Source organism: Pleurodeles waltl, chromosome 6 (genome assembly GCF_031143425.1).
Source record: "Pleurodeles waltl isolate 20211129_DDA chromosome 6, aPleWal1.hap1.20221129, whole genome shotgun sequence".
Lineage (NCBI taxonomy): Eukaryota > Metazoa > Chordata > Amphibia > Caudata > Salamandridae > Pleurodeles > Pleurodeles waltl.
This window is the reverse complement of record NC_090445.1, coordinates 280,997,777-281,021,519: the sequence shown is the minus strand read 5'-3', so window position 1 is coordinate 281,021,519 and position 23,743 is coordinate 280,997,777. Positions and strand designations below refer to the sequence as shown.

The following is a 23,743-nucleotide window of genomic DNA, read 5'->3' as shown; positions in this document are numbered from 1 at the left end:
CATTTTGAAATGATCCACCTTTCCACATCATTTGCATGTTTGTCCGATGGCTGGACATTAATCCTCGTGTGGAAATGAAAATCGACATTGGAAAAACAGTCTTTCTTTCTTTCGAGAACTCGGCTTACAGTCTGTTTGGTGCCTAGGTCAACTCCTCATGACCTAGGCTGATATCTTGTTCTTCGCACTTTCATTTGGGTGGCTTGTTGATCTGCTTGTCTCTCAGCTCTGGCAGCTATCAGTACCATCTCTAAGCTGAGTCTCTCCTGCACATGCATCTTCGGAATGAGTCCGACAAAGAACCATCAGTGACTCTGAGGCATAGGGCTTCCTCATCATTACATTTGCTAAATTTACAATGTTTGACAAGCACATCTAGTCTCTCAAAAAACTCATCCATCGTTTCACCAACTTGTTGTCTCACCTGATTAAAAATGTACCTTTCATAGTCAAAGTTCGGCATTGGACTTGACTCCTAAAGCTTCTTTGATGTGATGGTATGACATTGTCCCAGTTTGTGAGATGTTCTTTATTACTTTTTTCAATCCCTCATCAGCAAGATTTTTTAAGTATTTAATGATTTTCTCATCATTTACTTCTTCCAGGGCATCTATGAAATCATTGAAGGTCTTGATCCATGTGCTTCAATTAGTGCCAATATTCTGCTTTTTGGTGGTATCGAATGGTGGCGAAGGTTTAAAAAAATTCAGCAGCACTGTACTCTGTCTCTTGTGGCAACTTCTGGGGTCCTTTGCTATCTTGAAGACTTTTTAAGAAGGCCACTGGCTGTCAGCTTTCCTTGTCTTTGGCAGCTTCTCCCGCAACCAATAACCTTTCAAGCAAAACCCCTATGTTTGCTCTTGAGTCACCTCGCCTGATTTTGAGGTTACCAGGCTGGTGAGTAAAGTTTGTTATTTGTACCTGGTTGTCACTTAGCTTCTAGCGTTATCTCTGGTTGCCACTGTCAGTGTTGTCCCTGGTTATCCTGCCTTTAGTGTTTTCTTTGTAGGACTGGCGGCTCAATTTTATGGGCGCAGCACCTTCTTTTTTTTTTCTAGCCTGGCCGTCAAGTCCTGGCAAGCTTTCCCAAAGGCACTTCTCTGCTAGGCCTTCAACGTCTCCACAAGGCTTCGTATGGCTGTAGTAGAGCTTGCACTCCACATGCGCCAACTGCAGATTTCTTTGCTATGGCTTGTGTGTACTTGGCTATTCCATGCAAATTCTCAGGGAGAGCAGTTCTGTTTCTTCAGTGCATGTATCCCCACTTTGTTGCCAGTTGTCGCGTCTTCCTGAGCACAGGAGCATGCACAAGAGAACGCTACACACAGAACTTGTATGTAACGTCTTTATTCTTCAGAGTACAACATTCAACAGACTTCTCAATATCCTGGAATCATTAAAGACCAAACCTTAACACCTTCCAGATTTATTACAGAATCCCTTTCCCTGTGTCTGCCCTATAACCGTGGGGTCTTATGCCTCACAGTCCTAAGACACTACACCAATTGGAACTTACACTTTTAAAATGTACTAAGGCAATCCCAATGTTAACCTATGGGAGTGATAGGCCGTGCAATAGTGAAAAATAGTTTTTCAATACTAGGATTTGCAAATCTTAAAGGTACATGTCCTACTTTTTAAATACACTGCACCCTGCACTTTGCTGTCTAGGACCTACCTTAGGGATGACATATATGTATTAAAAATGAAGGTTTCGGACTGGCAAGAGGGTTAACTTGCCAGGTCGGCATGGCAGTTTAAAATTGCACACATATGTGCTGCAATGGCAGGCCGGAGAAATGTCAAAGTGCTACTTCAGTGGGTGGCACAATCAGTGCTACACGCCAACTAGTAGCATTTCATTTACAGGCCCTGGACACATGTAGTGCACTTTACTAGGGACTTATAAGTAAATGAAATATGCCAATTGTGGATAAGTCCAAGTTGCCATGGTTTAATCAGAAAGCACATGTACTTTAGCACTGGTTAGCAGTAATAAAGTGCTCAGAGTCCTAAAACCAACAAAAATGAGGTCAGAAAAAAGCGTTGGAGGAAGACTAAATGTTTGGGGATGACCCAGCAGGAAGGGCCAGGTCCAACACTCAACTTAGACCTTTTTCTCTAAAACAGATCTGTGAAGATCACACCCTTAAAAATGACAAACCTACAGGAAGTCATTGTGCTCTAACAAGTGTGGCATATATGATGATGTTAGACCACCACAATGCATATTTCTATATCCTGATTCATCCAGCACATTGCAAGTAACCGAGTAAATAGAAAGATTTACTATGTGAAAGTATTACTATTTGACCTAAAGTCAGGACCAGGAGTGTTTACCAAATGTCTGTCAGTTCTTACAGTATATCTACTGTGTCACAATATTCCTGTTTTCCCTTGCTTGGATGATTGGGTTAAGGTGAGGACATCTCAGAAATGTCAATCCACAGAGAACAAAGAATAACTTTGTTAAATAAAATAGTGGATTTCTATCAGTGTCTGGAAATGTTACTTCATGCCCCAGCATAGACAACATTTATTGAGGTAACCTCTCAATTTGGAGAATGGGTTTTTAAGGAGTTGATTCCGCTATACCAGATGTCACATTCCTAGGATGACATTTCTAGGAATACTGGCATCATTCAGTGCCTCTGTTCCAAATGCACAGTTTAGATTGTGTCCCCTAGTGGAATGCATCAGAATGTTCTGCAGAGACTGGGGTCTGGAAAGATTCAGTGCCAGATTTAAGTGAAAATGACAGTGCATGTCACTGTCCTAAATTTGGCTGCATCGTGTGCCGTCATTTTCAAAACACAGGGATGCACCATATTTACAATAATATGGTGAGCCAAACGCGAGCTGAGGAGCCAGTCGAGGTGCACGAGGAGTGCGAAGAGCGCGAGGAAGCCCATCTGTCATCTGCCGGTCCAGACCAGGGGGGCCACGGATGGGACAGACGGATGGGACACGATGGGGAGAAGAGAGGGAGGTAAGGCAAGGGGGCTGAGGGGGGTGAGGGGTGGCACAAGGCATTGAGAGGCATTGAGAGGTGAGAGGAGAAGGTCACTACGGCGTGTGGTGCAGGGGCAGGGGTAGGAGAGGAGCCAGAGGCTGGGTTGTGCGGGCTGTGTGGACACGGGTTATCTGAGGCCTGCGGCCCAGGGCGGGCTGGATTGCCGAGGCAGAGGCATTTGTCTGTGGGCTTCACCCAGTCGACTTAACTGCCTGGCTGCCTGGCTTGCCGTCCTGCTGCACTTCGGCATCAGCACACTGTCTCCCTCCCTGTTCCCCCAGCTCCTCCCACTCAGTTCTCTGTCCCCCTCTACCCTCTCCTGTCCTCACTCTCCTCCCTTATCTGTCCCCGTCTTGCGGCTGGGGGCCCCCTCACCCCTACCTTGCGTCCTGCCCCTTGTCCCCTGTTCCCCCAGCTCCCAGATTCTGGGCTCCTGATCCTCCTGATCCCCCCACCCCGGCCAGGCACCTGCTGGTCCCGCCGAGCAGGTAGGGGCAGGTGGAGAGGGTGGAAAGGGGGGCTGGAGCTGGTCAGACTGCATGGTCCTGCCCTGCCCTTGACCCCCCACTTCGGCCGCTCATTAGCTCAACAGGCCCCCTGGTCCCCTGCATTTGGACTCTCTGACCCCAGGCTAGATGCTGTCATCCTGAAGCTAACCTAACCCAACACTTCCTCAGCTTGGGGGGACAATCCCTGGATCAGCCAGACCTATTCCTCAGTGTGCAGGCGACAGGCGAGTGCAGTAACTGTACTCATTCACTGCAAAGGGTGTGCCCCAGCATCCACAGAAGCGGCCCTCCTAGGGTGGGCGCAGCTTGTGGACGGCTGGTGCGCCTCACTTGCAAAGCCAGCAGCATCAGTAGCAACAGCATCAACACCTCCAGGTACTCTTTAATCTGCACCTGACTTTACACCAGCAGAATCCAGTGTCTTCGCGAGTGACAGTTCAACAGCTGACTGCCAACTCTAGTACGCCACCACTTCTACTACCACTACCACCACCAGTATCACTTCATCAGCAGAAACTCATGAGTACCACAGGAGGCAAAAAAGAGAATGAAGAGAAGGGAGGGGACCACATGACCATGCGGTCAGGTAAAACAAGAAAGATTCCCCCTAACAGAACTGCAATGGGAAAAAGGAAGAGGAGACCTCAAGCTCTGGATAGCTGGCATGAGTAATTATTGTGATTGAGTCAGAGCCAGACCAGGATGGAGAAGGGAGCTACCCATCTCCAGACCTCATCCTGGGCACAGTCTGGAACCCAAAAACAGCCTGGAACAATCTAAAAAATGCTGCATCACAAGCTGGCAACTAAAAATGTACACCAAGTTCTCCTTTCTAAAAAACAGCAGTCCTGTCCTCCTCTATAATAACATTGACATACAGGGGTTACAGCCACCTATAATCCTGTCAATCCTTACAAACACAGCAGAAAGCTCTCCATCACAAAATGACTCTGCCACAATGGGGGCTTCATCAAGCCTAAGCCCTGCTCAGCTTCCCAGAACCAGCACAACATTGACGCCCCTGGGGCAACCTGCAAAATTCTTCAGGGCAGAGGTGCATGATGAGCCCAGACGGACTCCAGAGAATTCATGGAACAGAGTGTGACCCACCTGATCCATCTAGCGATCCGTCGACTGAAAGCGGCGCAGCCTGACCCTATCATCAAGGAGGGAAAGCTGTCCACAGACGCCCTGACCATTCCCTTGATGGCTCCAGGTGCTGCTTGCCAGGGAACTACAACAAACAAAGGATCTCAGTCCCCCTCATCTCTTCCCGTAAATACAAAAACAGAGGGCCTCAGCATAGGGACGGACAAAGAAACCTTATCCTACCTAAACACACAAGAGTGGAAAGACATGCTTGTCCCATACTCCCAAGATTCCCCCTCTGCTACACGATTCACTCTAGAATCCAGACAGCAGACTCCAGATGGCGAAGCAAGGACCAACATGACCATTCCATCTTTCAGTCAATCATCTCCCAATGACGGTGCAAGGATCAGAGTAAGGACAGATACAAGCGCCGCACCAACAACTGTTCAGGACCCTGCTACAAACCGTCACAATTCGCATATGGATGGCGCCTGGGCCTCCCTGCTTAACACAATGCAGCTTCCACCTGAAGCACTTCACTATTAATCGGACAAAATGGATGTCCAGCTAACTCTGCTCAACACCTTGGCAGTATTCGTAGCAGGCACTGATGAGAAACTAGGTGACCTCAAATCCCTTTTCATGCACTTGCAAGAACACCCCATGAGCACTTCCACGTGCTCATGTGGGCCAATAATAGACAAACTATCCACATTACCTTTGATGCTCTCTAATCTCTGTGCATCTCTAAAAACAGGAGCCTCCAGTCATCATCCACACTTGCAGCCCCCCACCTGACCTTTCAATACATGCCCTGGTAAAAACTCACTTGTATCCACCCGAGACTACAACCAACGGCCTGGGAACAAAAAGCGATGATGGGACAAACGGTCCCATCCAGGAGACTCCCCCAATAGCAACCCCTTGCAAATTGACACCAACAGCCTTCGCACCCGAACCATAAAGGGTTAAACTTTCAATTGGCAGTCCTGTGGATGGCAACCCCATGGTGAAACCCAATGCCACGCAGAGACGCATTCAGCAGAGGAAAGGCCGCATGAAAGGAATTGCAGGGAATGGAGCGAACCTGGCAGCTGCCCTCAAATTAACAATACCCACTATCTGGGCATCCATTGAAGCTATGTCTCCCGGGTCACCTACTCCAGCAACAATCTCTGAGGACCCACCCTTGAATCTGGCCATCAAGCAGAAGACTACAGCCAAAAATGACAGAAGGGGTGGGCAATGCCAGGGAATTCCAATCCCAGCTGCTCCAGCATACCGCTGTGGCTATATCCTCCGGAAGTTACAGTCAACTTACACAAGCAACTTCCCCCACTCCCACCCCGGCCCAGCGAATGGCCCCTCCTCCACAGGACCTGGGAGCAATCATTTTACCTTCCAGCCCCACACATCATGCACAAGTGGGGAACTCACCAACCAACAGGTCAAAAAACTGCTGGAATCTGGGAGGAGGTTCCCCCCAGGAAACCCTCTGCAACAGCCTCTGAAACCCGAAACTCGACCGGATCCCTCAACCACCAACTCACTAATTTTTCATCCTCACTATAAATCTAGGGGGGCTGGTGAGTTCTTGAACAGGGGGAATATTCTTTGTCTTCTTTCACGTATTCCCTCTACAAATGGCCTGAACACAACTGATCTCCTAGCAGTAGAATTTCTCCACCCAACTAACGCTACTGCCCCTAAATCCACAAAGGCCACATGGAAGACAAGACTAATCACCCAAACAATCTTAGGAGAAAGCACAGCCTTTGAACACTGGGGTATTAGTATTAGCACGCACTGTGAGGTTGGTTACCCAACCCCCTTACTAACACTGGGTCCTGTCTCTGAATCAGACTCCCTGTGCAGAGAAACCTGCTCCATACTTAGGAGCGCCCAGGGTTGCTCTCCTGTTTCCTCAAGTTCCTCCACTACTGCTAGGGGTGACTCTCGGCCCAAAAAACTCTTCACTTCAGCCAATTTCTCTTTAAACAACAATGACCTAAGGTGGTTTTCAAAAACAATCAACAACTGCAACAGGCACGAGTGACAATCCTCAGACAAAAAATGGGTCCCCACATTGTCAAAGGAGACCCTATGCCTGTGTTCTTGGAATGTAAACGGCCTCCTTTTTAAAGCTTTGGACCCTGACTTCATCCATTACATCAGCACTCTTGACATTATAATAATGCAAGAAACATGGCTGGATGAACCATTCCACTTGCAGGGCTACATGTGTGTTATCACCCCAGCAACCAGGAAGACGAAGTATGGTCATCCGCAAGGTGGCGTGGCCACTTACGTCTCTTTAGCACTGTCGGTCAGAGTAACCCCTTTGCACTCCACCTGCTCCTCTATCAATATTGTGACAATGCCGTCCACAGCGAGTGCCCCCACAGCAGAGATAGTTCTTGTAAACACCTATCTACACCCCAAACATAAACTCAGTGACATTAACAACCTAGTGGCTTTACTCAAGAACTATATAAGTAGCGGCGGCATAGCCGACACAGCCAACATCATTGTCTCTGGTGATTTCAACTTACATCTACTAGGATCCTCAACAGATGCAACTTCCATTGCCCTGTCCAGTGCTTGGGACCTTCCTACATACGGGGCCAACAAACATGGCCGTTGCACAAAGACCAGCAGGACTTTGCTTAATGGCTCAGAATTGTTACAGCTAAGAGCCCTGAGCGCCAAATTTACTGAGGTTTCGCGTCCAGCAGCTTCATACTTTTCTACCACATCCTCCACCACAATTGACTACACGTTTGTCACCTTTCCACTATTCAAACAAATAGCCTCCTATCGTCTAGGCAACAGAAGTGAGAGTGACCATTGCCCACAGGATCTATCAATCACCCTGGGGATAACCAAAATGGAGAAAACAAATATTGCACAAATGACCACTCTCACCACAAACTGCAAACGAGTCAACTGTGGGCAATCAAACATAGATCTTGTCACTGTAGCAGCAATGGATCTCGCACTTGAATTAGAAATAAACAATGACAGTGAAGTGCAGAAATGAGAACAACTCACAACCAGGCTTAGTGGAATTTTTGCGAAGCCAATCACTAACAGGCGGCTGCCACCTCCTTCAGCCGTATCTCACTTAGCACAAGCCCACAGGACAGCACCGCGTGATGCAAAGAGAAAAAGCTCTGCAGAAAATGGCCTTCACCCCCCCACCCTGACAAAGAGAAAAGAGAAAAGGTCTTTCAGTCTGTAAGGAGTGGGAAACTATGCTGTAGAACTATGCTGAAACTCAATAACTAGACTCCTGGCTCTGGAAACTGTGGCAGGCTTTTAAATATCTGATCTACAGAGAGAACAAGACTGGCAGGCAGAGACCTAAGGAGAGCAACATACTGATGGTACTTTAAACAGTATCAGACACTCTTTCTTCCTAGTCGGGCAGAACGAATTCAGATCTTTTACTGATCAAATATGAAGACCTATTAAGTCTGTAAACAGACATGGTGCCCTTAGAGTTCAGACTGGTCTAGATAAAATGGGCTTGGGAATCTAACTCACCGCCCTAAAACACCTGCGGTCTCAAAACTTTCTCACGCAATACGGGAATAGAGAGCCTGCACAAAAGCAGAGAGACGCTTCCTTCATAAGGAGAATGTAGACGCAATGTAGAATTGACACACCCACATGTGAGAATGGGTTAAACGTTAGTCTGTGAACAGAGGATTAGGCAACACTAGAAGGAGACCGTACTAAGGATTAAATGAGAGATGTTTTATAATTTCCTGTTAGTAACTACACCAACTTGAGGGGTACCGCAAAAATGAGGTTTAATTAGTCAACTGTCTCCGAAGACATGCACATCAGCCATTAAGATGGCTGAACAGGACCACTTTACCCCAAAATCCTGCCCCAAACCCTTCCAACTAAAGTACCCACCTAACCCCTCTTAGAATGCAGCAAAAAAATTCAAGACTCCTAAAAAACCTCCCAGAAACACTCATATTCGACACCTATTTTTGAATGAAAAAAGGAGCCTTAAAATTGGACCTCACCTTCTTTATGTGCTATTCAGCAGGATGGAGAGGGTCGCTGAACACCCTTATGGAGATCCACTAAAATACGCCATGGTGTCAAAATCTCTATCTCGTACTCCACCTTCTTTAATCTGGAAGTAATAATTCAATCTACAGGAATGATAACATATTGTTGCAAACCATGGTTCCAAATATGGAAAGCTTTTACTTGTTCAAAAAACTAAGAGCCCACACAACATCAGCAGAACTCTGTTGCATTCCCCACACCATGCCTGTCCCCCTACAACTTCACTGGAACTGCAACCCACCAGACCATTGCCTAAAGGAACCTAATATCGATCAAACCAACCTCACTACCCCTACCTCAAATGACATAATCACAATGATGACAGGAACCAGACATGCCCCCGCAAGTCCCAGGTTTATGTACAGCCATTACCACCCAGCCCTCCACATGGCGACACCATCCAAGGGCGATAATCAGAGACCTGATGCAACTTTAACCATAAACACATCTGTTTGTCTATTCAGGGCGAAGGAAAAGAGTCCAACTTAATACCCCTCTGGATGAAGACAGTCACTGGCTCACACCCCAAAATGACATCTTCCCAAGAAAGACTTCCCAATGAAGGCAACAGAAGATCCAACGGTCCTACTCCCAGGTCAGTCCCTCAGACTGACTGATGGAGAGAACAACTTCCTGGTGAGACCCCCCAGAGAATATCCTCAACCTTGGACATGTCTCTGCTCAGCATGGGCACGAAATGACACTCTTGAATCAGTGAACACAGACCTCAGGCAACAAAAGGTCCAATGCTCTCTCACCCAGATCAGGCATTCAGGGAGAACGGCAGAGAGAATAACTTGTCTGGGAATCCCCAGGAAATGTTCTTAACTGCAGAAACATCTTGACTACACATTGGAACCCCATTTAATTAAGCCAGGGCCTATAACAAAAAAAGCCTAGTGGGGCGCTAAAGACCATTAATACGAACATCATTGTGCCCTTACTAGCAATCTGGGATATTAAAACTTGCACACAGCATGTGTTATCAACAAATGCCAAGAGTCACTCCCCCACTTACCCTAGCGCCCCAACATAACCATTGCTTGCACCAAAAAGACCTATCATCCAAAGAAATCACAAAGTCAATTATCAATGATGGACAACTCACAGTCCTCCACATTGTCAACGTACAACATACTGACCGTTGGGATCACAAAAACACATAGGTCACACGAAAGAGGGCAGCGTGCAAACTATGAAAACATGATTTCGATTCTGCTTATCGCAGACCATGAGACAGCGAACCTTACAAGGTCAATACCGAATTGCATGTTAAACAACTATAGGTCGGTGGTCAAACATGCCACAGACATCACTGAAACAATCCTTCACCATGACTTGGACATTCTATTTCTGACTGAAGCATAGCTAAATCAATCTTCCACAGCCCTGCTAGAAATCCTAGTAATCTGGACGTACACCAATATACGTCTTGATCGTCTGCAGCATTAGGAAGTAGGGATCACAAGACATTCCTAAAAGCTCCCTATAATCAGTACCTTCCCAGTAGACAGTCTCACATCGTGTGAATACATGGGAGGAGAAATCATGACAGCAGGCAGATCACTAGCTAAACTGCACCCCATTTACCATCCTTCATTGAAGAAATTATGGAAATAATTACAGTGCACTCCATACTACACACCTAAGCCATCTTTTTAGAGATGTTAATCCACACTGAAATGATGAAAATGACACACAGCAGCCATCGAACTATGGTTCAACCACCTAGATACCCTCATCTGTACACCGTCATCATACAATCAACTAAATCCCTTGATAAAAACATCAACATGCAATCGTATGTCAGTGGAGCCAAAAGCAATGCTTCTTCCAACTCTGCTGCCTGAAGAAGGTAAAAAACTTTCATCCCACCACCAGACTTCAAGCTAGCAGTACAATCCCTAGTCGTCTCCAGACTAGAATATGGCTGTCTGAACTTAACTCGACTTCATAAGTCAAGAACAGAACCACTCAAAATGGCCCTCAATGTTGCAATGAGACTGATAACAGGCCCAAGACTACATTACACCTTCTCTAAAGTCTTGCAACTGGCTTGCAATCGAAGCTAAAACCCAACTGAAAATCGCTTGCCTAGCACACAAATCCATGCACTATGACACGCCCAGGTACCCAGCAAACAATATCCAAATATCAGGTGGCAGCCACTCGCTTAAGAGTGTGAAACCCTCCAGCTGGACCCTCCCAGACTTAGGAAACAAAAAACCTACAAATGCGCTTTCTAAGAATCCACCCTGAGGATATGGAACTCGCTCCTTCCAGAAATTTGGTTGAACCCATCAACCTCCATTTTCACAAAAGAGGTTAAAAGGATTCTAATAAGCAAATTCCTATCATAGTGATAGGAACTAGAGGTGACCCTGGACACCCTGATTTCTGGGGCAACCCTCTCAAATGAATTTAGAGTACAAGACTAGCAAGAGCTTCCCCCCAAACCCAGTAGAATGACCATGAACGATGATTATGTGGTTACCTCACATGGATTGCCATTGACCTCCAAAAGAATGACCACAGAGGAACCGTGTAGTGGTTTATTACTGAGGTATGGTTATTTTGAGATTATATGTAATGTAATGGGTTAGGCTTTTGTTTTTGCTTATGTACAGCACTCTGATACCCAAGGGCCATGTTTGAGCTTTAAATAAATAAATGAAATAAGTAAAGAAGAGAGAGCAATGTGCTTGGCGCCCTAAAAGGTCTATCACAGCATGAGAGGGACATGTGTGTATTTTTTATGCTGGCACACCTGGCAGTCCCAGGCTTGAAAAATCTGATGTCATAGGGGTTGACCTAAGTAGTCCTTCTTGCCTGCAGATGGGTGGTAGGGAATCTGTTTCCACTGGAGGAACCAGCAGAGGCTGCTGTTGGAAATACAACTATTTAACACTGAATGAGCCTCTGATGGTTTTTGGTGTGTGGCCTATTATCCATAAAAGAAGTATAACTGTCCTGCCCTTCTCTATTTATATTTAACATGATATCATGTCATGAGACAAAAGACAGAGTAGTCGTAGTATTTTGGAAATGGGTGTTTAGGATTGGGCGTGCCCATTACAATTCTGGTGAGATGCTTACTCTCGGACTTAGCAAACGTGGTGAAGAGAGTGTTGCAGTGAGACTCAGAGGTGATTCAAGCTGTCACTCTGAAGGGTAATTTTGCTCATGATTTATAGCTCAGAAACACTAGTACATTTCTTTAGTGCCCCTAGGTAAACCCACTGTGTCAGTGCTCAATTCAACCAGGATCTATAAAACATGGTACAACTTCATTACTAGATCCCCAGGAGGCCATGTTACATGTTGATGTTCCTGGAAATGAGCAGATTAAAAAGACCTAGGTGTTTTTGTGTTCCTCCAGTGTCCATAAATCTGCTCAATTTAAGGTACCATATATGGTCACATATGATCAAGGATAACACAGAACAGGGAACAGTTCAAAGCAGGGTAATTAGCTTCACTACAGGAAATGAGATGAGAAATATGAAGGCACTCTAAACTGAGGCTCAGTCATTTGGGGAAACAGAGGAGATAGGATTACCTTTAATAAATGCTTTAGGGCAAACTATTAAGGAAACAAAAAGGCAGTCTGGTATGTTATTAACTACGCAGGAACTGACCTAACTGTGGGGGGTGTCGGGGTGGAGTGAAACAATAACTAAGATTGAGCCAGAGTGAGACAAAACCTAAGAGTGAAGAGGAGAAGGGAAAGAACCTGAGTGGAATAGAAAAACCTTAAATTCATCTGATAGAGTATGTGTTTGAAGTTTAAACAATGGTACACTTTCCAAATAGTTGTGCCCCTACATGACACTGCTTGCTAGTTATTGTCTGCAGACATTGGTTGTGGTGAAAATACAAGTCAGAGAGCTACAGTAGGTCAGAGTGATGATATGTTTTGGGGTTTGCTGTGCCAGTAGCTTTTGTAATCCAAAGGAGCATATTGGAAATTTAGCAAACAATCACTCTGATGCAGATGATCCAGTGAACAAGTCAGGAAACAAAGTGGTGCATCACAAAGAAGAAAAGCTCACAATGTCTGGGAGGAATCAGATTTTGTTCCCATATCAGGTGTCACTTCATGTGTAGTCCCAGTTTGTTCTTGAACATTGTACAAGCTGAATAGCTCTTGCTTCTGCTTGCTTGTTCCACTAGTAAACTATTTGTGGTCAGTATCCCAGTGCTCTGCTGAGGCATGGCTTTCAGTGATGCATCCTCAATGTGACTGGTCTGTGCTCACTGTGCTGTTTTCTGGAGGTGAATGGCACATCAGTTCTGGATTGCAATTCAGAGTCTCCAGGTATGTAATGGATGTGATCCAGGGGTAAATTGGTCAGATCCATCAAACTGTGTGGAAGTGTTGTGTTCTTCCAGCAGTTCAGAACCAGTCCTAGATTCCAGTAGAATCACTGTTAATATGCCTTCTCTTGGAAGAAGAGAAGCTGGACCACGTTTCTGAAGTCCTTGACCAGAAGCTCTAAAAGGGTAGCCCAGTTGACTGAAAAGACTCACAGGTGTTTGCCTCATTGCAGGTCCTGTTCTGATATACAGTTGCACAGCAACAGGTTTGCCTGATTCTGAAACAGCTTTCCCTGGCCTCATAGCCTGATCCATTCAGATATCTCTACATTTAAATTCATCATTGATCATTAGATTCCGATTCCCAGCTTCTCAAATTTGGGACATCTTTTTGGTTGCACTTTCCACTAAATGTTTGAGTGAGCTAGTGTTAGAGCTCTAAAATTACATTTTGGATTTGGATAGGATATCTGTTCTGGTCTTAGTGGTGGTTTTTGGATTGTTGCTGCAATCAATTCAGTGAGATGGCCTCCCATACCCAATAGTATCTCACCTTGCATCCAGGGCTACCAACAACCTAGATAAGAATATAGACATATTTTTGAAATCTGCCCTTTCTGCGTGGTCCCCTTGATTTTTTTTGGGCCTATTTGCTGAACTCTATTGTTACTGGCTATATAACTCTGTGCATTTCACCCCTCTTAATCAGTGGCTTGTGTTCATCCTTTCAACAAAATTGGTGTACTCATGTTTGACATATTTAATGTACTTATAATTCCCTAGAATGTGGTAAAAAGGTCTACTCAGGGCCTGTAAGTTAAATTTCACATGTGGACTGCAGCACCCATGGTGTCACCCATTACAGTGACAATGTAAACATGACTGCAGGCCTGCTACCAGTAGCCTGGCTGTGCAGTGTTTACCTGCAAATTTGACCTGCCAAGATAACCCCTTATGACAGGCCTAAACCCTCCTGCTAAATATTAATAAATTACCCCTAAGTAGGCCTTACAGTCCATGAGACCTGGGTGTATGGTACTTAAGAGCAGACCATGTAAATATTTAATGGTAGAGATCCTTACAGTTAAAAGGGCCCAAAAGGCTATTTTCACTATACTATGGTAAGCTGTCCCATAGTAAAGCATTAAAATACTATATTAAATTTGATATTCATATTTATGGTTAGGAAACAGTTACAGAGTTCATTCTTAGACTTTTTAAAATATTTATTACAAACCTGATTTATTGGTAAATTTGGGTTTGCAATAAATATTTTAGAAAAGATCCTTTGCAAGACCTTTGAACTGTCCCCTTGATAAGGTGTGAAATTTCTCCCAGCGCTGAGACAAAGACCTTGGGTAGAAGATGTTCTGTTTCTCTGTCAGGCTGGCCATCTGATTTGTGACCTTAAACTTAATTAACTTCAGGGACCCTGTTACAGGCAGCTATAGCTAACTACTGGGCCTGCTCCTTCCTTTGACACCCTAGTCAGTGAGGCACAAGGCCCACTGGGAGAAGAGCTGCTCCCATAACTGGTTTTGAGTGACCACAGAGGAGGGGTTGCTCATTTCTGTGGTCACTCCTCTAGGGTAGGCAAATGAGCGCTGCACAGAAGAAGAAATGCTCTGCCATTTAGTGTTGGGCAGAGAAGGACGCTGTTGAATTTTTCCTGTAAAACACACAGAAAGTGTTAAAAAAGTGGGTGGGGTCACCCCTCAGAAGTTTTACTCTATTGGTTAGGGAGTGGTCAGTAGTCCCCCCACACCCTGCACACAGGCTGGTAATGGACATGAACGTGGCATCCCCAGTACCCTCCTCAGATCACTGCTGGACATATGGAAGAACAAAAGAGGACTGGACCTGCTGTCTGTGACCTAGGAGGGGCCCTGAAGACTGGACCTGCTTTCCCTCTTGTGCCCAGTACAAAGAAGTGGACTGCAAGGTTCATACAGCTGACCACCTGTTTGAGCTACATGGACACAGCAAGCTCCAATGGGCATTTTCCTGCATTTCCTTCAGACCAGTCCCAAATGGATCTGCCCTGTACCACGCTTCAGGCCTCTGCTGTAGTAAATCTTGACACCCACGTGCTGTCCATAAGTTGTGGACCCTTGGCTGGTGTCAAAGTGTACTCCTCCTAAAGATTTCTGAAACTGGGGATTTGGAAACTTTCTGCCAACTTTTTGCTCTGAGGACCGGCGGAAACCGGAACGAATCTGCCATTCCAAGCCAATGAATGTGCATTGTCACTGCGTTAAAGATTCAGGTCCCTCACGCTACTTTCTTCTCTGCAGCAGTGGATCCAATCCACCGGAACCTCGCGGAGAAGGTGTTCTGCCTTGTGGCACCCTCTTTGGTTTGAGCCTGCAGCCTTACTGCACTGGAAGAATCTGAGCTCTAAAAAGTAATTAAGTCCTCAGAAGGCCAAAATCCTCACTGGGTGGATGCGCAAATAGTACCCGATTGTTGAGGAACCTTCTCTAGATGCGAAATTCAAACTTCTCCTGCTCTGAGCTTTCACACCTAAAGGCAGCAGCTTCACCGAGACCTCATCCAGTAGCTATCCAGCGCGGTGGAGCCATCACCGGCCACAGTCTGCTGCCTTACCCCTTCTCATGACTTTTGACTTGCATTCCAGAGATCGAAGGTAAAACTTTCTACCAAGAAGAACCTGGTCCCTGTATCTGAAATGCACTGCATTGTGGCCTGCCTTAAACCTTACACTTGTCCCTGTCAGATTCACTACTGCGGTCCTACTGATTGGATTTTTGTTGTTTTGATGTCATTTTATTTACTAAAATGTATTCTATTTCTTTGATTGGTTCAGGTTTTTTCTTGTGTTGTGTTTCAACTTAATTATTGTTTTTGTACTGAATAAATGCTTTGCTATGTTAAGCCTGTCCCTTCTGTGCCATAGCTGATAGGGCGATGAGGTTTAATTTGTGACTTTAGTGGTTCACCTTGACCCACATTGTGGGTGATATTTTGGGCTGCTACTCACCACCTCATCTAATACCCCTTATTTCTCACACATATCATAATAAAATAGAAACCTAGTGTTTCTATTTTTGACACATTTGTTCCAATGACTAGGTTGTAGCAAAAAAGGAAGCAAATTCTAGGGCATAAAAGCACTGCTGAGAATAACCAAAGTTTCCCCCATATGACCACATTTCTGTAAGATTTCCATGACATGCCAGGTTTATAGGGCATAATGCCCAGTAGTCTCTATTCATCTCAAACCCACAGAGCAAATCTTACAAGAAGGTTATTGACAACTGCACTACTGGTTCTGCAGCTTCTCTCACTGACCCAAGAGGGTGATTTTGTGGGAATGTGTTGAATGCTGCTGGCAATTTCAAGTAGGCTGACGAAGGGTAATACCCTGAAACCGGTCACAGGATGCTTGACTACGGTGTCAAAGGAAGGAGCAGGTCCAGGGAGGACCTAGCCTGGCAGTTCGGGCTGGGCTCTTCCCATGGGGAACAGGGTCAAGCCTAATTTGAATTTTGGCTGCGTCCAAACTGGGGTGGCGTGGTGAGCAAAATAATTGATTTCTTAAACCCAGATCTGTGACTGGGGAAGAATGTTTGATTGGTTTCACATTCTGTCCATCATTTGTGTTTGTCAATTTCAACTAGGTCAGCAGTGTCAGTGAGGACTCGTTAATGTTTTAGGATATAATTTCAGACAACTGTGGCACATTTAGTGATGTTTGTCTAACTCTGAATGCCTACTAATGTATTGATGGTGTTGTAAATTTCCATTTATGGCTTGGTTTTGTGCAACAGCCAGCTTCTAGGGCCTTTACTTGCCTGGCAAGGCCATCTCCAGGTTACTAGTTGGCATGGTCTAAAACTGTTTTCTTGATAGGTGTTCGAATGGCCCTTATGGTGGACTTGGCACCTGTAGGCTAAGGATGTTTTGTCACTACTGGCCAGGGTGGAAGTGAGGGGACTAAGAGCAGTAGTTGTTACCTAGATGGGCGGGAATGCGGTCTCATTCAGGTGAGCAAGAGGCAGATGAGGATGGCAATACCTCTGTTGTTAGTAGTAAGAACTAATGGAAGCTTAGAACTAAATAAAATAAGCGGCTTCTGGGAGAGTGTTATGTTTACAGTCGACTCCATGTAGAAGGGTGTAAAGTAGTTTTGATGCACGTAAAGCTTATCATGCTCTGGGACATTTTCGTTATCTAGAGGCATTTCAACAACATATAGACACGTCTGCTTAGCAGGGGGAACAGCAGATAGCACTGCCACTTCTTAAGAGTGTCCTTTACCTACAAGCCAGTGAAGAAGCACTACACCCACCTTCACCCACCATCATCATAAAATACCTAGATATCCCTCTCACCGTTGTCGCTCAGATGTCGTAACGGGATAGTGAGCATAAAAACTGGGCTAGCGAGGAGCAGTTCGCCAACCAGTCACTTTGGACATGCGGATTACTCATCCTTTATAGTGGTGCCGCACCTCAGACATTCCTCCAGCTGCAGATTAATCTTCATTCCAGATTTAAAGACCTGACCAAACAATGGATATGTGTGCGCATCTTAATGAAGATATGACTCAGAATTGGGCATTGTTCAAGGCGCCCCATCCTTTGCATTTATCAATCTGGTTCCTGGACCTTATGTATTGATTTTGTATTGGGCGGTGTATTCTGAATACATCCAGATGGATTCACTTTATTTTGTGGATTAATATACCTTGTATTCTATGTTAGTGCCATGACTCATTGGGTTATTTATAATCAAAGGTGTGGTTAGCCATCACAAAATGCAGGGTGGAGACACTATGTTTGCTTGTAAAAAACTCTGACTAATAACTGCTGCTGCACAACGCAGGCTGATAAGCCCGTCACAAATAGTCAGGCAGATAGTTATGTTAGGTTTTATGTTTTTTACTAAATATAGAAGCTATCACTTATTTGATTTTATACCGGCAACTCTTTGTTTTCTAATCTTTTTAGTTGAAACATATTCTGGAGAATGAAAATGGCTACATAAAGTCAACTGTAACAAAGTTAACGTAAGTAAACAAAATTATTTCTCATAAAACTGTCTTTCTAAACAGTGTCCTTGGGTTATGTGCACCCGTCCTTTCATTTTTCAACTACGTTGGCTGTTTCAAATGCTACCTCACCCCACCTTTTTCAGGCGAAATTATTTAAGCTTTATTATAAGATATTGTTTTGAAAAAATTACAGAAATGTTGGACAATTGTTGGGACAACGGCCCCTGCCTTGCTTTGTAAAGCTGAGTCGCCACGCCTTTGGTCACCCTAACGTTTGTGAGTGCAGCTACTGCCCTCTGAACTACTTGATGTAGAACTGACAGTGGATATTCCAGTCACGGGTGCTAGCGCAGGTGCCTTTAAAATTATTAATGAGAGTTTATGTATTTTGAATAATAAGTTATGTAGAAAATATAATAACGTAGAAAAATAATGCATGCATTTGAAAATATGATTATGAAGAATGGCCACCAATGTTAACGAAATATACTAATCAATGATCAAATAATATGAAATGTTGATTATATGTTAGACTAATGCAGTAATATGTCATATTAAGGGTTATACAGTAAGCTTTAGCTTTATTAATTGTAGGCATTAACTTAGCAAGTGTCTTGGCCTTATTTGTTAGCTGTATTTCTTAACGTTTAATTAAATAACTGACCAAGTGAATAAAACTGTGAATTTCTATTGTATTGTTTAAATGTGCTCATAACGGAAGCTTTTAGTGAGAGCTGACTGCTAATGTTCTTGCTAATGCAACATTTTATGTGTAATGTGTGTAAGACTGACTTTCCCAGGACAAGAACAATGAAGATACTGCCTAGAGTAGAAGCTGCACAATATTATTACCTGACAAGCCGGATGATGAGGCCATCGTAAGACAAACCAATCACCAATATGAGAATGGAGTAATATTAGAATTCATAGATTTGAGATTTTTGTTTTATTGGACAGAGTGTGAACATACGATTAACTGACCAATAGGGATTTAGGGGATAGCTTTAACAGTTTTGACTTATCAACAGCGCAAAGAGAGAAGATAGACATTCTGCCCTTGCCTTCATGCAGTCATTTCACCCATTTTTCTGACCAAGAGGTTATTACTTTCTAATGTGCCTTGACTAGAGACGTGCTTAACTTTAATGCTAAAGACTTTGCCCTTTCAAAAATTCTGATGCTGATTCCTGATGAATGCTGACTGACTGATAGCTTGAGGACGAAGACCGATTCTGCTTTGCTGATCCACCCTGATGATAGGTATATCCTAAAATGTGACAGTTATGCATATTTGCTTTTTCTTTCTAGGTACCAACTGCGCTGTTTTGATAGAGCCATAGTTAGATGTTTTTCCAAATTTGTGTTACTAAAGTGTTTTGCATGAAGCCCAACATGCTGATGCTAATCTGATGTTTTAGTTGAGGATTCTCATCAAAGACTTATGATAACAGGGACTAATGCTTGGTGAATTTCTCCGCTAAACTCCATGTTTGTTATCACATTGACACAGTTGACTTTGCTATTGATTTGTACCATAACCTTAGAATGTGTTGTAGTTTAAGCTTTGATTAGAATGTGTTTCTTCCGCCGCTTCGGACAACCAGTGTTATTTCTGTATGTGTTTCATTGATTTTAAGCTTAATTTACATGACCTTAGCATTGTTAATATGGGGAAATAAACATTCTAAACTTTTACTAAAGTTGCGATTATTCATGATTGAAAGGTCATGGTGCATGGCAATTACTGACTCCATTGATTATTGATTTATTGATTACTTATGATTATTGGTTATTGTGTATTTGTAGGAAAGTACCAGCTTGCCTGGCAGGTTACCCCCATTTTTACATGTATGTCAGTTTGTTTTGGCCTGTCTCACTGGGATCCTGCTAGCCAGGACCCCAGTGCTCATAGTTTGTGGCCTGAATGTGTATACCTGTGTAGTGACTAACTGTCTCACTGAGGCTCTGCTAATCAGAACCTCAGTGCTTATGCTCTCTCTGCCTTTACAATTGTCACTATAGGCTAGTGAGCACTTTTACCAATTTCAATTGGCACACTAGAACACCCTTATAATTCCCTAGTGTATGGTACCTAGATACCCATGGTATTGGGGTTCCAGGAGATCCCTATGGGCTGCAGCATTTCCTTTGCCACCTATAGGGAGTTCAGACAAACCTTTACACAGGACTGCCATTGCAGCCTGAGTGAAATAACGCACATGTTATTTCACAGCCATTTTCACTGCACTTAAGTAACTTATAAGTCAACTATATGTCTAACCTTCACTTCCTGAAGGTTAGGTGCAAAGTTACTAAGTGTGAGGGCACCCTTGCACTAGCAAAGGTGCCCCCACAAAGTTCAGGGCCATTTCCCTGGACGTTGTGAGTGCGGGGACACCATTACACGCATGCACTACATATAGGTCAATACCTATATGTAGCTTCACAATGGTAACTCCGAATATGGCCATGTAACATGTCTAAGATCATGGAATTGTCCCACCATTCCAAATCTGGTATTGGGGAGCCAATTCCATGCATCCTGGGGGCTCCACTATGACCCCCGGGTACTGCCAACCCTGCTCTCTGGGGTTTTCTCTGCAGCTACCACTGCTGCTACCCTAAAGACAGGGGTAGCCTGGGCAGCTCAGTCCCAGGAAGGCAGAACAAAGCATTTCCTCTGAGAGCAGGGTGTTACACCCTCTCTCTTTGGAAATATGTGTTCATGGTTGGGGAGGGGTAGCCTCTTCCAGCCTCTGGAAATTCTTTTGAAGGGTACAGAAGGTGCCCTCCTTGCATAAGCCAGTCTATACCGGTTTAGGGAACCCCCAGTCCCTGCTCTGGCGTGAAACTGGATAAAGGAAAGGGGAGTGACCACTCCCATGTCCATCACCACCCCAGGGGTGGTGCAAAGAGCTTCTCCAGTGTGTCCCAGACCTCTGCCATCTTGTTTCCAAAGGTGTGAGGGCACTCTGGAGGCCTCTGAGTGGCCAGTGCCAACAGGAGACATCAGGGACCTCTCCTGATAAGTGCTTACCTGACTAGGTGGCCAATCCTCCTCAGAGGGCTATTCAGGGTCTCTCCAGTGGACTTTTCCTCAGATAATGACTTGCAAGAATCCAGCAGGACTCCTCTGTACTTCTCTCTTCAACTTCTGCCAAGGATCGACTGCTGACTGCTCCAGGACGCCTGCAAAACTGCAACAAAGTAGCCAGAAGACTACCAGCGACATTGTAGTGCCTAATCCTGCTGGCTTTCTCAACTGTTTCCTGGTGATGCATGCCCTGGGGGCTGCCTGCCTTCACCCTGCACTGGAAGCCACAAAGAAATCTCCTGTGGGTCGACGGAATCTTCTCCCTGCTTCAGCAAGCACCAATTTTCAGCTTCACCAGTACTCTGGGACCCCTCTCATCCTGATGAGCATGGCCCCTGGAACACAGGTGGTGGACCCAAGTGACCCAGACTGTCCAGTGGTCCAACTGTCCAAATTTGGAGGAGGTAAGTCCTTGCCTTCCCTCTTCAAACAGTAATCCTGTGCACCATGTGAACTGCAACTACAAGGGCTTCTGTGCACATTTCCAAGAAATCCTGCATGCACAGCTGAGCCTAGGTCCCCAGCTCTCTGTCTAGCGATGCTCAGCTCCCTGAGTTGACCTCCCGTGTCGTGGGACCTCATTTTGCAGTGTTGAGACGACTGCTGTGTTCACACTTCTTGAAGTAGCGTTCGAGGACTTCTGTGGGTGCTTCCTGCTTGTGCGTGGGCTCTCTACATTGCTGAGGGCCCCCTCTGTCTCCTCTCCCAAGTGGCGACATCCTGGTCCTCCCTAGGCCCGGGCAGCACCCTTTTTCTCCAACTACGACACTTGCAGCTAGCAAGGCTTGTTTGCAGTATTTTGCCAAGGAAACAACTCTGCATCCTCCAGCACATGGTAGGACATCTTCTGCATGAAGAAGAACTTCCTACCTCCTTTCGTTGTTGCAGAATCCTCAGCTTCTTCCAACCAGAGTCAGCCATTTTGCACCTTCGTCCGGGGTTTAGTGGGCTCCTGCCCCCCCCCCCCCGGACACTTTCGCGACTCTTGGACTTGGTCTCCTTCCTTTGCAGGTCCTCAGGTCCAGGAATCCGTCTTCAATGCTTTGCAGTCTGTTGTGGTCTTTGCAAAATCCTTTATCACGACTTTAGCGTATTTTTGGGGAAATAGCAGTAGGGGTCCATTTGTGGTTTGCATTCTACTTTCTTAGTAAATTGTTTGTGTTGCCCCTAGGCCTATTGCATCCTATTGTGTTCTACAGTGTTTGCACTACTTTCTGACTGTTTTACTTACTTGATTTGGTTTGTTGTGTATATTTTGTGTATGTTACTTACCTCCTAAGGGAGTATATCTTCTGAGATATATTTGGCACATTGTCAGTAAAATAAAGTACCTTTATTTTTAGTAACACTGAGTATTGTCTTTCTTATGATATAGTACCTATATGATATAAGTGGTATTGCATAAGCTTTGCATGTCTCTTAGTTCAGCCTTGGCTGCTCTGCTATAGCTACCTCTATCAGCCTAAGCTGCTAGAACACTACTACACTCTACTAGTAAGGGATAACTGGACCTGGCAAAAGGTGCAAGTACCATTGGTGCCCACTATAAACCAGGCGAGCCTCCTACAGTATTGATTATTGATTATGTACTGGATCTATGGTAAGAACATCTTAATTGCTAGCCAAAAGGATTATCAACCTATTCGCGTCCCCTTGTAAGTTTACTTATTAAGGTATGACGTGCTAACACGGGCACAAATGCTTTACCTGTACCCAGTTGGGTGGGGGAGGAGTCTGCTGACTACACTTAGAAAATGATCTTACAAATCTCTCATAGTAGGTTTGCTTGCAGCTCATCATGTCTGAATCATGTATGACGATATCATGTATACTTGTATGGTTTTATCTGGCAAGTGCAGAATAAATGATTCCAGAGAATTGAACAACGCAGCCTGCAGGTGCACATTCTTGTCCCCCTTCTCAAACTTTTCTGAACCTGATGGGTGGGGGAGTTAGCCCATCAGATGCCTTTGGTGTAGCAAAGCTTCAGCTTTTGGAGTGGCACCTACCCACCCAATTCCTGTTTATGACAACAAGATTCTCCTGTGAAATAGCTTCCCAGATATGTCCATTCCACATCCACCGAGAATGTGTAAATTGTTTTCAGTAGAGAGCCTTCAAACTTATAACAAAGACTGGGAGCAATGCTCTTCCATGATTGAAGTAGCACTTGGTATTTTGAAAAGTGCAGCCTCCCATGAAGCCAGGCCTGGCCACTGAAGGAGGGTTGGTAATGGTTTTACCCAAACTTGAACTATGGTATATGCTGATGGCATCATTTAATTTTGCAGATACACAAGCCTCTTAATTTTACTCCTCAACAAAAGATGTGCATTTGGACAGAAATCTGAGATTCTGTTATTAAGCTGTTACAACCTAATAGCTTTAAAGAAGCTCTTCTTGACAAGGGCAAAACTTGTTGCTGGTAGTTTGATGAATGTCCTGGATTATGATTCATTATAAAGAAATTATGTCTCATTTGGAATATCACTTTGGGAACATTTTTGTGTGAAATTGAGTAACTAAACAAACATTATGATCTTTAGTTAGTGCCTCTCCTATTCGAAATTCACAGCTGAGAACAACCAGATTTGCGAGGAGACCACAGCATC

At 44.7% G+C, this 23,743-nt stretch overlaps 1 protein-coding gene across 2 annotated transcripts in view; it reads left to right on the top strand.

Moving 5' to 3' along the window:
* Positions 1 to 23,743, top strand: part of LOC138299630 (protein HEG homolog 1-like) — a 412,852-nt gene that overhangs the window by 190,313 nt on the left and 198,796 nt on the right. For both annotated transcript variants that reach the window (XM_069238061.1, XM_069238062.1), the window contains one exon: positions 17,994 to 18,052. In XM_069238061.1, coding sequence (XP_069094162.1) covers positions 17,994 to 18,052 — 59 coding nt within the window. The remainder of the gene's footprint in view (positions 1 to 17,993; positions 18,053 to 23,743) is intronic.